This window comes from Hetaerina americana, unplaced genomic scaffold (genome assembly GCF_022747635.1).
Source record: "Hetaerina americana unplaced genomic scaffold, ioHetAmer1.1.p SCAF_4, whole genome shotgun sequence".
Lineage (NCBI taxonomy): Eukaryota > Metazoa > Arthropoda > Insecta > Odonata > Calopterygidae > Hetaerina > Hetaerina americana.
In genome coordinates, this window is record NW_027286985.1 from 59,765,382 (window position 1) to 59,785,626 (window position 20,245).

The 20,245-nt window shown below is 34.7% G+C and overlaps 1 protein-coding gene across 1 annotated transcript; it reads right to left on the reverse strand.

Moving 5' to 3' along the window:
- Positions 1 to 13,085: 13,085 nt before the first annotated feature.
- Positions 13,086 to 19,356, reverse strand: LOC139692256 (small integral membrane protein 14). Its single transcript, XM_071590334.1, has 5 exons — positions 19,223 to 19,356; positions 18,970 to 19,050; positions 18,516 to 18,564; positions 18,276 to 18,433; positions 13,086 to 14,506 (listed from the first exon to the last, which is right to left on the reverse strand). Exons 2-5 carry the CDS (start codon positions 19,042 to 19,044, stop codon positions 14,450 to 14,452), a joined length of 339 nt encoding a protein of 112 aa, XP_071446435.1. The 5' UTR covers positions 19,045 to 19,050; positions 19,223 to 19,356; the 3' UTR covers positions 13,086 to 14,449.
- Positions 19,357 to 20,245: the final 889 nt, after the last annotated feature.

Consider the following 20,245-nt stretch of genomic DNA (forward strand, 5'->3'; position numbering starts at 1 on the left):
TTCATTGTGTTTCACTTAACAATTCTTTGGGAAGCCTAAATGTTTACCTTCCGATTGTGCACTGGGAAAAATAATCCTTCAATCTTTCTGTCCCACAGTTTCACCCACTAATTTTCTCAAGCTTTTGGGATCTAATGGTCAGAAGTAGTATGTGGATTTGACTATGGGATCATTTCTGGGACTAGAGATTTTAAATGGTATTGAATCTTAAGGCCTTCTAATCCCAGAGGTTTGTATAAGTTCTTTCATGACAGTTTTTGTTATGAATTTGGTGGCTTTTCTTTGCACATTAAATGTGAGGTCTAGTTGACAACAAATACTCAGCTTGGGCAGACGGGAATACTACCTTGATCAAAAAGTTCCCGGAATAACCACCGTGTGGCGCTCCCATCGTTCCGATTTGAGTTCTGTTTTTTTTGTTAAATTGGTACATCTGTTGTTGATATTCCCTTTAAATCTTAGTGTCATAACTTGACATTTGCAAAAGTTACGTAGCCAAGAGTACATCTATTTCTGTGTGTGTTGGCGATTTTTTACAATTGCAGAAATGGATTTAAATTTGCAACAACGAACTTGTATTAAATTTTGCGTAAAAAACGGATTTAGTGGCGCACGGACGTTGGAAATGTTGGAAAAGTGTTTCGGCAACGATTCTCTAAAAAAAACGGTCGTTTACCAGTGGCACGAGCGGTTCAGAAGTGGTCGTGAGTCAATCGAAGATGATGAACGCAGTGGCAGACCATCGACATCGAAAGTCGGTGAAAAAATTGATAAAGTAAAAGAAATGTTGGTCAATAACTGCAAATTAACCATCAGAGAAATAGCGGAGGACTTGAACATTGCCTATGGATCCGCCCAAGACATTGTGGTTAATGATTTGGGTTTCCGTCGTGTAGCAGCAAAGTTGGTGCAAAAAGACCTCAATTTCATGCAAAAAAGAGACCGTGTTGACGTCGCAAAAGACATGATTTGCGAGGCTGAATCCGATCCCACATTCATCAAAAGGATCATTACTGGAGACGAGACGTGGGTTTATGAGTACGACACGCAATCCAGACATCAGGCAAGTGAATGGCGTTCACCAAATGAGCCGAGACCAAAAAAACCACGTCGTTTTCAGTCAAAAAATAAGGCAATGCTGACGGTTTTCATGGATTACAACAGTGTAGTGCATCATGAATTTTTGCCAGAAGGCCAGACAGTAAACAAAGAGTATTATTTGGGCGTTATGAGACGTTTGCGTGAAGCAATTCGCCGAAAGAGACCAGAAATGTGGGCAGAAAACTCGTGGATTTCGCACCATGATAACGCACCGTCGCACAGTGCTATCATTATTCGTAATTTTTTGACGACAAATGCAACAAATACCATCCAACAGCCACCGAATTCACCTGATTTGGCTCCCTGTGACTTCTTTCTGTTCAATCGAGTTAAAAAACCATTACGGGGAACGCGTTTTAGCAGCCGAGAGGAAGTAATGGAAAAATCGCAGGAAGCACTGATGGACATACCGAATATAAAAAATGTTTCGAGGATTGGATCAAGCGCTGGCATAAGTGTGTTGCAGTCGATGGGGATTACTTTGAAGGGGACAATATAGATTTAGATGAATAAACTTGTATTTTTAATTTTCTGAATAAATTCCGGGAAATTTTTGATCAAGGTAGTATATCAGTGCACATTTGTGGTTACAATTAGTACACTCTGTACTGATAGGTTTAAATATGGTGTAATTCTATGCAGAAAGATCAATAGAGAATTTATATGTAATGTTTACGATCGCAATGAATGTGTGAGAATTAAAAAAATACTTTCATTTTTATTCAGGCAAAATCTAAAGATATGCCTTTTGATTATTATCATTGCACAGGAACGATTTGCTTTCTTATTTTGAAAAGTAACTTGCATGTTGGAATTAGCCTATGATTTACTGAATGAATTAAATGGGAAAGTCAACTGCAATAGTGTTGAAAAGACATCCTTATTATTTGATTTTTGCCTTTAAAATTTACTAAAATACCATTTCTAAAGGATAATGATTAATCTAGCTAAAGCCTAGATTATTCTCTGAGAATTGCCTTTGCAAGGCAATAGTTCCAGATTTAGATCACATATGCTGTAATGACTACAATTTGTGGAACTTTTGAGTGAATAATGTTTGATACATATTCTTACTTAATGTGCATTATGACCCAAAGATTTACATTATGACCAAAACATAGCAGTTATTAACGACTACTACCTTTTGGTCATGATGTTAATTATTAAAATAAAGTAGTTACAATTATCCCAAGAGTGAAAAAATCCTAATAATATTAATGATGTTAAAAAATGTGGAAAATGTTCCAATGGTTAACTCAGAAAATGTGTAATTCTTTTTTTCAGCTGCTATTTGACTTTACCAAAGCTTTCAATCTTATCAACTATAATTTACTCATAGTTAAGTTAGACAGAGTTGGTGTCGGAGGTCAACCTAACAACTGGTCATCTTATATTCACAATATAACTCAGCATATTCTTATGAATAAAGATGGAGTGTGATATATATCCTCGCCGAAAAAGATCAATCAAGATTTTCCCCAGGGCTATTCTAAGACCAATCCTATTTTTTCTGCACATTGATGATGTCCTTTATAACCTAATCAGTACATCTGGTACTCTGCCCAGTCTGTATGCTGATGATACTAATATTGTAATACCTCTCTCTCTATTCAATAACTTGTTAGCTATTGCAGTCTACTCACCCGAAAAATCAATTCTTGGACCCATCACAATCTTCTCATAATCAAATTTTAAAAGTACCTAGTCATCAGATTTCCTCACAAAAACACACTCATCCTAGAGTTAAATATTGCTTTAGATGGAAATACTAAGCCTCAGGCTGAGTCACTTGAATTTCTTGGTATTAATTTAAATTCTTAACTTCATTGGGATTCTCATATTAACATTCTTCAGAAGAATTAAATTCATTGGGTCTTCTCATTGCACTATTCTTATCACTGTTTCTGATATCGTTCTCCACTTAATCTATTATAGTACTGTTTATTCTCATATTCTACCTAATGTATTATTTTAGGGTTCTTATCCTCAAGTTGTTTCTATTTAAATTCCAAAGAAAGTTTATGCTTGATAGCATGTATCACGTATGATAATGTGCCACGTCTTCCCTTATCAAAAAGTTGACTGTATTGCCTCTTGCTATATTTTATTGCAATTGTGTTTGTAAAAATGAATATAACAATATTTTCTAGGAATTCTGATGAACATAAGTGTAGCACTAAATAGGTTATTAACTTGCTTATTCCTTATATATTTACAAACTGTACTTATGTGGGGCCTTGAGGCATGGATTTTATTTGGTACAACAAACGGATAGCTGACTTTAAAACCTCAATGTGCCCTGCATCCTACAAGTGTTAGCTGAGATGCCTCTAGCTGGAAAGATTGTTTGTATTATTCCCATTTGATGTGTCCTATACTAAATGTACACTTTTTCTTTTGTACTAAATGGTCAATTAATTATTATCATTATCATTTCTATAGTTTTGCTGTAACTTACAACAAAAATTTTTATCAACTACATAGCATTAAACTTCAGAGATTTTTTCAAAAAGAAAATATTCATTGTTTGTATAAATTATAATTTATACATGAAATGTGTATAGTCATGATTGTTGACTGTTAGCAAGCAACATCAAAAATGTTAAAATAAAAGAACAGGCTAACTTAAACATTTTTGAAATGTAAACAAGAGTCATCAACTAGTTATACTGAAGTTTGGAAACAAGTATTATTCTCTAAAGGCAGAGCCTTGTCATTGCAGCCATTGGTATTGTCATTCTTTTCAGCTCATAGTTTATTGTTACTCCCATAGTATTCTTTCTCTTCAATTCATTTCTTCCTTGCCCTTCCTCTTCCTTTTTTCCTATTAATTTCTCTTCCATTATATTTATCAGGAAGTTTTTATAACTGAGAACATGCCCAACAAATTTAATTTTCCTTTTCTCCAACTTTTTTATTAGATTCCTTTCCTCGTTGATTTCTCTCAATACTCCTCCTACATTGCTTTTCGTTTCTACCCATCATGTTCTTGTTATGCTTCTTCAAATTCACATTTCCATTGATTCCAACCAAGCCTTTTTCCTCTTTCCCATTGTCCAAGTTTCACATCCATATAGTGATGTAAAAAAACATACTTCACCTTAATTACCACAGCAAAAGGAGGATGATGAGACATATATTGATCTTTTTCAGTTACACTGAAAAATGTTTATGCTTCAAAGGCCCAATGTATGTGGTATACCACTAAATAAGGCATAATTCACAAGTTGACAAAAATCTTTAATAGCAAGTCAAAAGGACCTCACCTTGGTAAAACAACCTATGACTGACCAGAGGATGAGGATGCATCACCAATTGGTCATGCCCATGCAACTATTAGCCATCACAGAGCTACTACCAAGTTAAAAAAGGAAAACCTGGAAACATGGTAGGACTTGAAAAAAATCTGGTACAGTCTGTTCTTCCACATTTCAATTCCAATGATGGAACATCGCATTCAATGTGCCCAATATCATGAAAATTGAGGCAAGATATTAAATAAATCATGGCAATCATCACTAGTCATCAGTTATTAATTGTCTAGCCTCTTTTTTGTTTCAGCATGTATATGATAAGGATATCCCTCAACTATTCCTGGTTTTTCAGTGGACTACTTTATTTCGGATGCTTGGTACAATTACCATCCATTCAATAGGGTACAATTTGAGTAATTGATTTTTCCTCATATGCTCCATCTGATATGAATTTTTTTCTTATATACTCAACCTGATATGAGTTATTTTTTTCTTATTTGCTCCACCTGATATAATTTAGAAATAAAATCTCCTTTCTGGAAAAAGCTCTTAAAGCTGGTATTGCTAAATATTTTGGTAATTAGTGGCCTCAGGAGAAACTCAATACAGCTAAGAGACCAGAAGAGTCAAATCTGAGAAGGCACAAAGAGACTTATAAAATACCACAAACAAGTCAGAAAGACTTTCATACAAATGGGAAGAATAGGAAAGTCTATACAATGCATGCTTAAATGAAAGATTTCAGCTTGAAAGTTCCATGATATACTTTTTTATGCACTGAAGTAGAAGACATTAAATTCTATCAACCAGGGGATTAGATGATTTGGTATGCATGACAAAAATGATTTAATAAATATTAAAAATATAACAATATAGGGTGAACTAAGTGATACTAACACGACTACCAATTTTCTTCAGAAACATTTTTTACCTATGAGAACTAAATACCAAAGGGGATTGTTTTGGTGGGGTGGCTAGTGCACTGGTTTTCCACTCCAAGTATTAATTCTGGCAATGGAAGGATTTTAGACGCATTTATCCTAATCCCAACCTAGGTGACACATGGAGAGCACTCTTGATAACAGCATCTATCAGGTATGATATTTAGTTGTGGACCCCTTAGAGCCTATTGATAGGATACTGATGCCAGGTGTCTCTCCATCCTAAATCCATTCCCATAACATCTTTTGTACACCAAACAAAAATATCTGAATCTCTCCGAAAAAATTCTTGTCTCCACCAAATTTCCCACCTATCCTTGATTGTGCCACTGACCTCCAGTGACGGTTGCTTACCCTAATGACTACTGGTACTTAGAAAATTCTGATTTTAATTATTTAAAAAAAATTCATTTGAAACCAGAATTTTTTATCCTCAAAACCACAGAAAACTGGAGAGTTAAAGGCTGTCTTCAAGAAACCTGGCAGTAAAAATGAAAATCACTTACAGTAAAAAGGTGAACCTCTAATCAGAAAGTTTTGAACACATGCCTCTGGCCCTCAACATACTCACATCTCTTAAATAGGATAGTGAAGATTGGCTGCACCTTAACACTCTGCAGAATCAATTTAGAGGACAGAAAATGTCCTATTTTGCAAACACTAAAGACATATTTTCTAACTAGTGGAAGCTGATGATAACCTCATTAATCAGGTTCAAGCATTGAGCCTGGGGCAAAGATATTCTAAGGAGGGTTAATGACGAAAGCAAGGACATAAAATGAACTTCCTAGTTTCCACAAATAAACAAGCCCGCCATGCAATGGAGCTTGGTACCATATTTCATCAAGCCTATAAGACTTTAAGGTCAAAATGGACACAAAGAAAAGAAGGAAATCTGCATGTAAGAAAGGGAAATCGATTTACACAATTTGATATACAACAGGAAAGCAACTAATTGAAACAGAAGAGATTCTAACATGATTCAAATTAAGAAAATATAAGAATAGTATGACTAAACCTAGAGAATATGATACCAATGAGGATGGATTAGGTCCAGTCATTATTGATAGGGTGCAAGATAAGTTATCACATCAAATGAAAAGGAACAAAGTTATGGGATATATCCCATCCTCCTAGAAGTAGTCCTTAGGTACTCCTCATTAGGAATAATACGGATTTAAATGTGGGTTTAAAAGTTTTTACAGGTTAATTACATGAAGAATACAATGTATCTTTCCACTGTCCTTTCCATGGACAGTGGAAAGATACATTGTATTCTTCATTTAATTAAAATGAATTTCCACAAGATTGAGCCGGGAACAATTGAATATTTTTACAGGTTCATTTATAGCATTAATGAGGAAGTTAGCCAGAAGACTTAGTTTACTCAATATTAATTCCATCCCAAAAAAAGGGAAAAGCAGCAGGATGTTAAGCACTCATTCATTTGATTTTTCATGAAGCAAAAGTAGAACTTAAGACCATTAACAAAAGGATTAAGGAGAGAGATAATGATCACATAGGGGTAGGTCAGTTCGCGACTAATTGCAGTAGGGGCTCTCATCATGCACTAGTAGCTATGAGATCACTTGTAGAAAGGGATTTATATTGAATATAATGAGGTGTACCTAAGGATGCAAGAACAGAATCAATTTAAAAAGATAGGTATATGGAGTTAATAGCTTTAGCTGAATTTCAAGAAGGCTTTCAGAAGAGTAAACTGACCACAAACAATGAATGAAATCAAGAATACAACAGTATAATGGAGAAATAAGAGTCTCATCTGAAACTTGTGCATGTCTCACATGTGCATGTGTGCATGACTGTACATATGCCATATGAAAAATCAAGAGGGGCAGTTTCAGACAAAGGGGTAAGCCAGGCCTGACCATTATCTCTGGTGATTTTCAATACCTCATGAAGGAAATAATATGTGAGACATGGGAAGGGTTGGAATGAAGGTAAGGGGAGAATTAATCAAGTTGGTTAGATTTGTAGATTAAAAGACATTAATGTCAGTTAGCCAAGAAATTGCAAACATAGCTGAGTTATTATGGAACTGATCGGATAGGAATTAGAAGTGAATAAATAATAGTAAAACAAAGGTATTGATATTCTAATGAAATAGGAAGTTTACATCTACTTAAATTTGGATGGTATAAACTAGACCAGGGAGGATAATTTACTAGGAACTATTTACTACTATCTAGGAAGTAATGAATAACTGATCGAAGCACACATTATGTTCGACTTCGACCACATCACCCCTGAAGCTACTCAATTTATCTAGGAAGTGTTTTAGCTGAAGATAGGCAAGGTAGTAAGATCACTATAAGAAGTGAAGACGCTTTTACAAAGAGGATGGAATTGATGATAAGAATATTAGATTAAAATAAAAAGGAAGTATTAAAGAAAACTGTTACATGTATCATTGTTGTGTACAGCTTGGAAACTTTATCCAAGAGAACATATGTAGAGTACTGGTATTGAGACACTCTAGTAAAGAATAATGAAAACAATAAATTCAGAGATAGGGAAACAAACATTTTTTTCAAGATTGATAAAAAAAGAGAGGAGTTTGTTGGAAGAAGTTCATAGGTGGAAAAAATGAATGTAGGGCATATATATTGAATACTGCCATTTAATGAGGGGACAATATTACTTAGGTGAATTAAAGAAAGTATAAAATTAGGCATATTGGATGGAATGAAGGGAGGATGATGAAGTATGTTATGTTGAAAAACAGTTTAGTAGAGTGTAGGGTGTTACAGTATAGAGTGTAGGGAGTGTAGCTTGTGGTTGGTCTCATGGTACATCCAAATCTACCTTGACCAGTGACAGAATTCTCTTAAAATGTAATAATAACTATAGGCAAAATTTTTTAGAAAATGTAAAATTAAGTGCCACTTCATTTGATAACCCTGCAACTTTTCTTAAGATATGCAAAGATTAATATTATATTTAATAACTTATACAATAAATCATGCGAAATCTTCAAGTTTTCAACATTTTTGCAAGCATTTTAACTTCTTTGTTAACAATCTGGCGCACCTGAGCTACAAAATACTTCAACAGGGTGGTAACTCATTTTCTAGACCCCATTCCTGACTTTTTCCAATTAGGAATGTTATTATTTCCCCGAGTTTCCTTCCAAACTCTTGGAATCTAATTCAATACTTCTAGAAAGCCAACCATCCTCACTGCACGTATCTATCACAGGCAATACCAAATTTGGTCCTCCTACGACATTGGTTTTTCTCAGAGTTTGCATGTACAACAGCTCATGGCACACACACACACTTAAAAGCAACATTATTTGCACTGGAAATCCTTGATATGTATGCATACCATATTCCAGACTTATCAAAACATTTCAACAACTTTTTTGTAAAAATTGAGTAGCTCCTGATTTTTCCAACTGACTGGTCACCTTGAAGAAGTGAGAATTGGAATGCACTGAGTAAACCATTGATTTAACCGAGAGACACCACATCTTAAAAATCATCAAAATTAATGTCTCCCACAGTGGCAATTGAAAAACATTAGATTACATGCGGTCTCAATAATATGTTCAGCATTAACTGACACATTTTTTAGAGGTGAAACTTTTCAATGCAAGGAATATTGTCTTTTTTATGAAATTAGCTTTAATGATTAAACATGAGATATTTATTTATCATGAATGCATCCCTAATAACTATGCAATTTTTACTGTACAGTTAGTTGTGTGTGTAAGTATATATGTGGGTGTGTGTATATAAATCTTCAAAAACAAACACTCTTCAATGACAACACAATACATAAAAACTTTGATATATTATATATATATATATATATATAAATATATATATCTATATATATATATATATATATATATATATATATATTTAACTATTATAATATACTCTTATCAATTTTACTTGCACTGTATTTTTCCATGCATGCTAATAATTTTGTTTAGCAGGAATTTGCACAGTTCAAAAATATTAGTAACCGTTGAAAGAATGAACTTTCTGTACATATTAGTAATTACATACATTTGGATATATTCAGCACATATTACAAAGGCCTTTTAACCATTATTAAAGTTGAATATCAACCCTGCACAAAAATGAAGGGAAACTATTCAATTGGTATTCAGGACCAATATGGTAGAGAAGGCATAATGATGCCACTACCACATCACAATGTTATTTTAGTAACATCAAACACCCATTATGTGAAACCCATGCCATGTGATTTTTAGGGTACCAGATCTTCCTGGGAAATCATAACCAGCAGAGGGAAAGGAACTGGCGCCCCCTACCCTACCCTGATGTGTGAATTTCACATGCCATTGGGCTTAGTACAGGGTAAACTCTACCATCACCTACCAATAAGCAGAGATAAGTAATGCTGAGAGAATTGGAAATTCAGTGCGACAGGTATGGGATGAGAATCAATATTGATAAAACAAAGGTTATGCGATTTGTGTAGAAAGAAAAAGGCTAAGCAAAACATTAAAATAGGAGGGCAAAAACTAGAGCAGGTAGAACAGTTAACGTATCTCGGAAGTGTTTTGGACCAACAAGGTCAAAGTAGTAAGGAAGGAGAAAAATTGCGCTAGGCAAAGAGGCTTTCACAAGGAGAAGGGAGTTGATGACAGGGACATTGAATAAAGATATTAAGAAAAGACTCATAAAAAGTTTGATATGGAGTGTTGCTATGTACGGCACGGAAACGTGGTCATTGAAGCAGGAGGATGGACGTAGATTGGAGGCTTTTGAAATGTGGGTGTGGAAAAGAATGGAGAAGATGAAATGGACTGAGAAGAAAATAAATGAGGAAGTACTCGGTATGGTGGGCGAAGAGAGGGGTTTGTTGGGAGAAATCCTATGGAGGCAGGAGAAGTGGATGATAGATAGATAGTGGTCTTTATTTGGGCAAAATTTAGACCAAATGGTCCCTTCTTCCATTTAACCCATAATGGATGAAGGGGGTATTGACCGGCAGTGAGATATTGAAGACTGTAATAGAGGGGAGAATATTGGGCAAACGAGGAAATGGAATGAACAGAATAGGGATGTTGGATGGGATGAAGGGAGGAAGGAAATACTCAGAGATGAAGAGGGACCTGATGTAGAGTAGGATGCTGGATTTTTTGTTTTGTCAGGAGTCACAAAATATTTATTTGGTAGCTGTGTCCATCGAAAAACCTACCTTAACCAGTAGATAACCTAATATTGATACAATAATCTCTGGGCAGAGGGGAAGAGGAGAGAAGAATGAAAGGATTGGTTGAGGTAGGAAGAGGGGGTAAAAGTTTATGGTTGGAGGCAGAGGAGAAGGATTGGTAATATGGATAAATTAGCAGGTTTGTAGGGATTGAAGCAATGTTGAAAAAGGTTTTCTTGGCTCCAGGTTAGTTTGCATATGAGTAGGGGAATGAGTATTGTGAATAAGGAGAAATGCACTGGGTAATTAGTCAGGTGATTAAGCAGCGGGCTACTTAATAAGCCCATAAGAATACAATCTTGTGTACATTACGATTTATAATGAGCATTGCTGTAATTAATGCCTGGGATTAAACAAGTTCATGGTTTCAAACAAGCGTAAGTAGTATATACATTTCCTAAGGTATTCATTCATCTTTTGAGTTTCTAAAAAAACCTCACACCTGTGGCAAAATTGATGGTCTTAGCACTTCTAACAATCAAAGTATGGCGATAGGGAAGCCACAGATGTTCTGGGGTGGTAATCGCCCAACAATACTGATTATAAAATGTCTCATTATGTAAACAACATTGAGCAATGTGCAACACACAGCACTTTGTTACGATTGTACATAAGAGTGCAGCCTAAGAGAACACCTGCCCTATATAATGCTTCCTGCCATCCGCTCACTCTGCATTTTCTTGAGTTGAGTAACACCCCTCAAATTTCACGAGCAAGCCATAAAACACTGAATGCATTTTTTCAAGGCACTCAATCTTTTAGCCTTCCTATGCAATCATATTACCTTCAAAATCTTGCCTTCATAGTAAATAAAGAGAGAACTGCAGGCATAAGACCATTCCATGCCATATCATTCACAATGGTTAAATGAATGTTAAAGAAACACCACATTCATGTTTATTGGGTCCTGAATGTTTTAACACATTTGAACAGATATTTTTGTAATTTTTCTGAGCCTAGTTCTATAGTGGTAGCAATTTCTTTGACATGACAAATGGCATTTGGTGATCAAGTAATGGATTCTGGCCTTGATATTTTAAAAAATTATAAGGGATAGAGACCTAATTTGTAGCTTTTGAGGTGCATCTCATAATACATTTAATTTTGTTTAGCTCAAATTCATTCCTTTACACTGAAGCAAAGGCTGATATTTAGGTAACATTTTTTTCATCTTAGGACCTACCTATATTGTGTCTGCATATAAAATATAATTGCTAACGAACACACACTTTTTTAGCAGAAGCTACCATGTGGTAAATTGCAAGTTTTTCAGCCTAAATAACTCAGATGGCTACTTATGCAAAAATCTTAACTTTAATACAACAGAAGCCTTGCGAATAATAAGCTAGTTCAGTTTAAAAAGTTGCTTGGAACCGCTGTTCATATTAAATTCATATGAAGAAAAATCCAAGTTTTTCTTCCTTCCATTGCCATCTATTTTCCAGGAAAAAACACTGCATAATCCAAAAAATCTGGTTTTTCTGCTGAAAAACCCATTTTTCCAGGATTTTTCCTATGATTTTCCCATTCCTAGTTCCCAAGAATTCAAGGCTGGCTAGCCACCCTAATATTCAACTATTATGACTACAAAGACTCAACTATTAAGACTAGTAATGCTCAATGGAAAATAACTGAAACAGGCAAGACTAATCAATTTTCAAACTGATAAAAATTAAAAACAAAATAAAGAGTAAAATCTTCTAATTGAAATGAAATTATTGACTTTGTAATTCCACACACTTTATTTAAAACAAGACCCAGGTTTGACATTGAACGTCATCATCCGAACGTCACTTGATGACGTACAATGTCGAAACCTGGGTCGTTTTTTAAATAAAGTGTGTGGAATTACAAAGTCAATAATTTCATTTTAATATGTTATGTAAATTCCATTAAGTTGCTCCGGAGACAACAGTTTTAAAAATCTTCCAAGTTCAGAGAATTAATTGAAAATAAATGTTTCATTGCCAAAGATAACTTTTACAATACTTCTAATAAATGAATATTATTTGATGCATTATATATTATACCAATAGAAGTATCCACAACATGCTAAATTTACTACTTCAATTTTATATGGTGAGACAAAGAGCAACACAAAATTTAATACTCAAAAGAAATCAATAAAAATCCTAATCTTTTCCTAATCTCATTATATTCATGATATAAAAAAACCATAAACACCATAATCAACCCAAAGACCGGTTGGGTAGATGATCGCTGAGTTCACTCAGTACTAAGCCCAATGGTATGAGAAATTCACATATCAGGGTAGGGGGGCCATATCCTTTCCCTATGCCAGCTATAGTTTCTCCAGAAGATCTGATATCTGATAAATCATACAGCTTATATGAGCTGAGGGTGCCCAGATATGGTTCCCCAGGAATTGAACCCCGGCCCTCCGTTCAGTAATCCAATGTTCTACCCCTGGACTTACTACATCCCTCATTCATGAAATAAATTCCCAACAAATACCATAATAAAAGCACACACCCCTTACATGTCACACACTCTCTTGAGGAAAAACTGGAATAATGGGTTAATGAGTTGAGCTGGGAGAGTTAAAACAATGAAATACATTTTTTACAGATATTTATTTGCAACAAATTTAGTGATGTAATGTTACTATTTGGCACCAATTGTTACCACAGAACAAAAAAAAAGATAATTACATGTCATTAACAGAATACTTCAGTCAAGGGAAAATTATTTTAATGACAAAGTACTTTTGTCTCATGGGATTTAATTACTGTCGGTAGAATAAACTCTATTATTGATAATTATAATGCCATTAAAATATAAGTACATATATATATTTTTATATATATCTTATAAACACGTAAGAGACAATTTCACAAACCAATAATCTCTTCACAACATATTCCATTAGATGGATGTATTCCTAGAAAAAAGTGCTCAACCTTTACAGACTCTTAACATTAGTTGAGTGTATAAAATTTTCACTAAACAGAATTTTTAAGAAATTCCTTTACAAACCTGATTCTGTATAGGCTAAGAATGTCAATAATTATTGAAATATATTTCAAATGTTGAAATGTCTTCACAAAAAATATTAAACCCTTTGTATAAAATGATCATTAAACAAACTAGGTCAACATTGGTGACAGTTATTTGCACATAAACTTTGGCATAAAAAAGCAATAATTTGAAATATTCTTTTAAAATTCAAGTACATTCATACTCTGTAGAAATTTCTGTACATATGCACACTGAATATTGATAACTGTACAAAATTATTTCAGGAACTAAAGCATGATAAACCTATGAAATGTGCAGAAGATAAATACTACACTATTTAAAAAACATAAAACAGGAATGTCCCATACATTTAATCTGGTGTTAAGGGAGAGGTTTTAACACGTATTCTTGTTGGAAACAAGACAAATTAAGTTTTCCCCTAATCTTCCAAGTGCTAAAATGTGATTAATATTTTCTTAAGCTGTGTTCTTATAGGCAATATAGGGAAAGGGGGATATCTGGCAAGAAGAACTACATCTCATGAGAATGGATGAATGCAGAAGTAATAACAGGAATATGATGCCAGCAAATGATAAATAAGAAAGAGAAAGAAGAATTATATTGAATACCCTCTATTGTGCAACATAGGGAACTAAGAAAGGGGGCAAGAGGAGTTCATTGATTTCAGTGACATTCTTCCAGTGCTCCCCCTGGCAAACAGCAACACATCCCCCCAAACATTCAGATCTTATTTGTTTTCACAACAACCAAGTGCCCAAAATTTTGCAAAAATGACCCATCCCCACTCCTCCCCCCACCCCAAATAGTGAAACATATAAAACTGCAATCCTCTCCTTCATAAATCCTCGGTGAAAAGAGAAAGAAATAAAAAGATACCGAGCTGTTTCAATCTAAAGTCCAGTCAATAGGCCTTGACAAATGCCCCCATCAACGTGGGTGTCAATACATGGGTGGAGCAGGTGGTGCAGGAGGGCCTCTTCCTCCTCCTTGAGGATCCTTGGTCAGGAAGAAAGCAAACAGGAGAACAGAGTCATGAACTGAATGCTGGCCACCACACTTATGATTTAGTGATACATGATTTTAACTAGCTATCAGGTGAGGCTCATGGCATAATCAAAATCCAGGCTCCACAGGGGAGGTTGCATCCTTAGACTATAACTTTTGGAAAGCTATCATTCAAGTACCATACAACTCCATGTAGAGGGCAGTTTGAGTCATAGTTAGAGAAATCCTTGGCTCATGTACAACCAAAAGGCAAGAAAAATTGGCAAAAATTTGTTTATAATTCATAACAAAAGGTAAAAGTCAATACCAAAACATGACAAGAAATAGGTAGATAGATAAGTGAATTTTAAAAGTGTTCAAAGAAATTCAAGAAAATAAAAATTCAAGATGAATGTCCTCGGTAGCCAACGTAGAAAGCAGAGCTGTTCAATTTTCATCAGCCTAATGACAAATTATGTATTCAAAATATATTATTAAAGAAATGTTCTTCTTATATTGTGGCTTGATTATTGGTCGAATTTTGGTTTTGATGCGTCTTCAAACTGACATCTTTCTCAACTTATTCTTGAAGCTATAGGGTATAATATGGAAAACAAAACCGATGCCAGTCAAAGAGCTTACCAAAAAATGCAAGCCATAAATTGGCAAAACACATCTCTTAAATTAAATACTTGCCCTTACTTAGGATCAATACTGCTGACCACAATATATCAGGTAGAGCTTTTAACTTAACATCAATAAACTGCAGTAACTAGGATAAACAAATAGACAGCAAATAATCATTAAAATAAAAATATTTCATCTTTTGAATGACACTATGTTATGAAAAATACAAAAAGTGAACCTTCCCCTAATAATTTGTTCTAAGTCCCTTACTTTTTGATCTTGAAATCTTTTGTATTTTACTGACCGAAATAAATTAGTCCTGCACAGAACTTCATACTTTTCTCCTTACTCCTTTACAGGATTTCATTAAATAGGTTGCTAAAGAGAGTCAACGAATTATCTGTACTTTAATCAGACCGCTTCAAAGCAATAAAAAAAAAACAGTAATGGGAATGATAATTCTGAGTCACTTTCTTCTGCTTCTAGGTACTTCTCCAATTACACCATGATGGATGTAAACAAGAATATTACATCCTGGTAATTACAGAACTCAGCCCATTTGGACTGGTGTTCCTGGCTGCAGAGGAAGCCAGCTACATTAAATGAAATCCATTCACAACAGAGTCAATGGCAGCAGAAGGATGACAAAGAGCCATCACCTATTAGAACGGGAACATCACTAAATACTGAGGACAAGAAAGAAAACATTAAACAAGAAAAGGAAAAAGCAAGTCTTGAAGTGCTAAGTATGGGTATTTGAGGTTTAAATACAGTACAGATTGCAGGGTCAATAAATTCAAATTCATTTACAGGGGAGGCAAAGAGGGGAGGCCATAGTAATGAATAGAAAATTGTAAAAAATTATTGAAATTATACAACAGGTGGTAGATTGGGAGAATATTTTACTAGGAAAATAATAAATAAATCATATACAATAACTACATCATATATAGAAATATAGCAAGTAATAGTGTTTCAAGTGGCAAGAAGTAACAGTGAGAAAGAAATACATCATATGATCACCTACAGGAACTGAGGGTGTGTCAAGTGAAAACCTAACAAAGGGCACTAAAATTTAAAAAATAATTGTGCCACTGCCATATTAGTTCACAACAGTGATAGCCATGGTTTGAAATATGGTCCGCAGTTGGCAGCAATACCAGAACACAACAACACTGTAAACATGGTGGTCCTACTCACACATTTACCACGGAGGAATAGCATAACCACAGTTGTTTATTGAATAAATAAGTGATGAAACATTTCCACATCCACAGATAATGAAAATCCAGTATGGCAATGCACACATGTCACTCCAGGAGTGATGTGTGGGCCAAGAAGTCGCTCAACAGTGTTACATCTGTAACAGACTTCCTTCGACTATATCAGGTCCACAAAGTAGAGATGCAAGAGGCTTATAAGATTCAGCAGTTTTAGACAAAATATTTCTAAACGTATCTGAGAACTTTTAAAGCACTGGAATACTTTTGCTGCGTGCCATGAAGACATTCGAAAATCTTTAGTATACAAAAATTATGAGATTATATTTTGTGTTAAGGTTTCCACCAGTCTTCGTGGTAATTGGAAATGTATTCCAATGCCACACAGTATAGCATTAAAACTCTAATTCATGAAATGCACTTCAGAACACTGAAACAAGGCAGCTGAAAGGTATTTTGGCCCAGTGATGGGATTCTATGATGAATAAATGTTGACTTGTTTGTAGCTTCTCATTTTTTTAACATACTTCAATTTTCTTCAAATCTAGAGTTAACATGAAAATACTTGATCTTTATCTTTCTGGTTCAAGTATTTTTCATAAATTCTAGCCTGAAAAATCAGGGTGTGCCTTATGAGCTGGGAAATAGTGTATGCAAACGGAAACCATACAAAAATGAACTAGCAATGAATAGTGACACGCTTGTAGCCTTCACTCATGAAAGTGAGCCAAGTAAACAACAATGAAACCCAACAATGCTATATTAATGCATAGATTTTAAGGATGGAAGCAAGTTCTAAAACATTCGAGAAACAATAAAATAGATAACTCCACCACCATAGAACATATGGTGGTTATTATTCTGCTTTTTCATAGAAGAATAACAATAAGATATAATATCAGTATCATCAACAACATCTGAGATCCCACAAAGATGAAGAAAAAGTGTCATCTTTTCTTTGGCACTTCAATAATGGTGAATATATTTGTGGAATTTGCAGCATGATGTGAGCAAAAAATATTTGAATCAACACTGGTTATCAAGCTCCATTGGCTGTGAATTCAGTCTTACATGGATACAATTAAATTAATTTGGATGGTGAGGGCAAGAGAACCACAAACCACCAAACGTTTACTTTGGGAGCATGGTGTCAGAGTGGGAGAGAAACATTAACATCACTTCACTGGTTACACCAATCATTCCTAGTAACTGGGTTCCTCCATGGAATTGTACACCTCCACTTGCGAACTCTCTCAATCACTTGATTACTTTCCATTGTAAACCTAATGGGTATTCTGGCACGAATTCCAATAATCCCTGTCGTTAATCTCTACGGTTTTTGCGGAAAATGCACATATATTAAGAAAGATACAGCAATCTATGTAGCCAACAAAAAGTATGTTGTTCCTTCTTATTGTTATTATCATTATATAATATTAGTAATAATAATTTTATATATATAATATTAGTTATTATAATAGAAGGACCATTTCAACGAAAAATTGAATTCCCAATGGAATCCCAAATGCCGAATTATGCTATGGTTCTGATAATTAGCTAAATTCATTAACTGCTAATTAATGCATTGTGAAAAGTCAAATGCAAGTCAAAAGTTAAGCAATAAAAAACTGGAGGTATGGGAGGTTTTAAATGATGTCCGACCATTAAACCCTTCTATTGTTGCAGTAATGCGTCGACTGCGCCTCTCATTCACAAAATTATATTAATTTCTCTTGCCATAAAAAATTAAGGAGAGGGGTCGGAATCATAAAGTACGGTCTTTCATTTAGGGTCGAATCCGATTTTAAAGGACCCAGGATGAAAATATTCGGCTGGAATTTGGAGGGGGTGAACAATAGGAATGACTCGAATAATAACTTTACGGTATATATTAATTGTGGAACGGAGTCTTGGGAATATGCTGCCATTCATACCTGCACATTGTCTTGAGTTTTGAAATCCAGTTGTTCGTGACGGGTCCTGGGGCGCAGGAAGACCATGGCAAACGCCAACACCAGCCAACAGACGGCTACGAATATGAAATGACTGCCACTTCCATCGGACAACGTCTGCCCTCGTGGTACAATTGGCACTACAGGGAATAAAAACGGATATGCTTATCCTTACGTCTTAATGTTATGATTTTGCCATCGACATTTGCAAGTACAACTCACTTTCATCGAAGCATTCCGTGTCCGTACAGTACGTCTGCGTCTGGCGAAGCTGTAATATACGTTAAAATTAAATGTACTTCACCTCAATTTCGTTGAAGTTGAAAATATGGCTAGGAAGACGGGATAGAAATCTGACAAGAGGCATTAATTAGCTTCACACCCACGACATAGTAATGCTCGTAACTCCAAAAATTTAAATAACCTCTTCGAAAATAATGTTGCGCTCCCAGTGAATAGTAATTGGATTAAAATAAAATATAGCATGTTTGAATAATCAACCGTAGGGGTAACATCACCAGTAATGAAAATAGGCGGCCAGTGACGTGGATGATGGGCAACAATATTTGGAAGTAATTACATTTTACATTCCAGCAGGAATTTTTGTAGGAAAATGTTTGATAATGACAAATATTCTAGATATGGCAGAATTGCCAAAGAATAATTAAAAACTTACAATTGATAGGAGTCGTCGCATTGCCATTTCATGGCTCCAAGTACACTCACAAGGGTCGAATCCATCGTCGGCCATCGTAATCTAAAATGATATAATAAAGGAAAACTGTTGTGAACAATAATTAACAGGCTTTTTAACACTACATCAGAGTAAACTACGTAATTATAGCTGCTCTTCAATATTTACAGCAACCACGGATTCGAATTAAACACAATTGAATAAATAGCTGACGTGCACATAAGCTTCTACATACCAGCGCCTGTCTCTTGGTCAATAAATTGTTGTCTTTTAAACGAAAACGGAAAAGATAAATTGATGACACAAAATTTACATTTGCACTTGTGTTGTCTTCCCTTCCCTTCACAGCTGTCTCTGGATACCGTTCATTGGTGGATGCCAGCAACTACGCCAACCAATAAGATCGCAGCTCCTAGACAACACTGATTGAGAGGAACAATTAAAAAATTATAACATTGTAAAAATAAGGTCTGATGGATTGAATAAATACTTGTGACGCCTTTATTCGTATTATATACGAAATATCATGAATTTATTTACTCGAAATTTCATTAAAATTCAATATTTATTACAATAAGTGAAAATAAACTCAATTTCGTCAATTTAAGCGTATTGAATAAATTTCAATGGCGCCAACTATAATATGAAACAATGAATAAAATCTAACCTCAAGAAAACTGAAGAAAGAAATTATTTCCAATACTTCACGTGGAAGAATGACAAGAATAATGGTCGACTTGCCGAAAGTGTGCCGCCAATTTTAAAATACGTGGTTTGAATGCATATTTTTACGTTAACCCCTATGGGTACGTACTTTAGAATGCGAGGAGCAACAAACCTTCAAAATTACCAAATCATTTTCAAGATATTTTCCAACGTTTTCATAATACCTACTAAAATGGCAATTTAAAAGTTTTTTCATTCGCTTTGAATTTGTCAAATGCAATTGAACCATACTAGTTCAACATTCCTTGATTACAGTAACAATTCCACAGAAAACTGCTAATTTTAAATATAATCATCTTTATTTTAGTTTTAACTATAAAATTCGGAAAATTAACGTTTATGTAACAATGGATTACAATCAAAGAATAGTAGTACTGAGTTCCTTACCTCATCATTATGTTAAATTAAACAGAATTATTTTACAGCGTATCTATGTAACGTTTTAAGGTGACTATCAATATTCTGAAATACCCTAAATAGCCCTCTGTAGGTTTTCCTCTACTTAGGGCTTGGGTGTTTGTAATTGTTTTTA

Excerpts from the sequence above, each read along its gene's own strand:
- LOC139692256 (XM_071590334.1), bottom strand. The coding sequence starts at position 19,044 with ATGGCCGACGATGGATTCGACCCTTGTGAGTGTACTTGGAGCCATGAA. Across the intron at positions 18,565-18,969 it reads TGCGACGACTCCTATCAATT|CTTCGCCAGACGCAGACGTA; the intron begins GTAAGTTTTTAA and ends CGTATATTACAG. Across the intron at positions 18,434-18,515 it reads CACGGAATGCTTCGATGAAA|TGCCAATTGTACCACGAGGG; the intron begins GTGAGTTGTACT and ends TATTCCCTGTAG.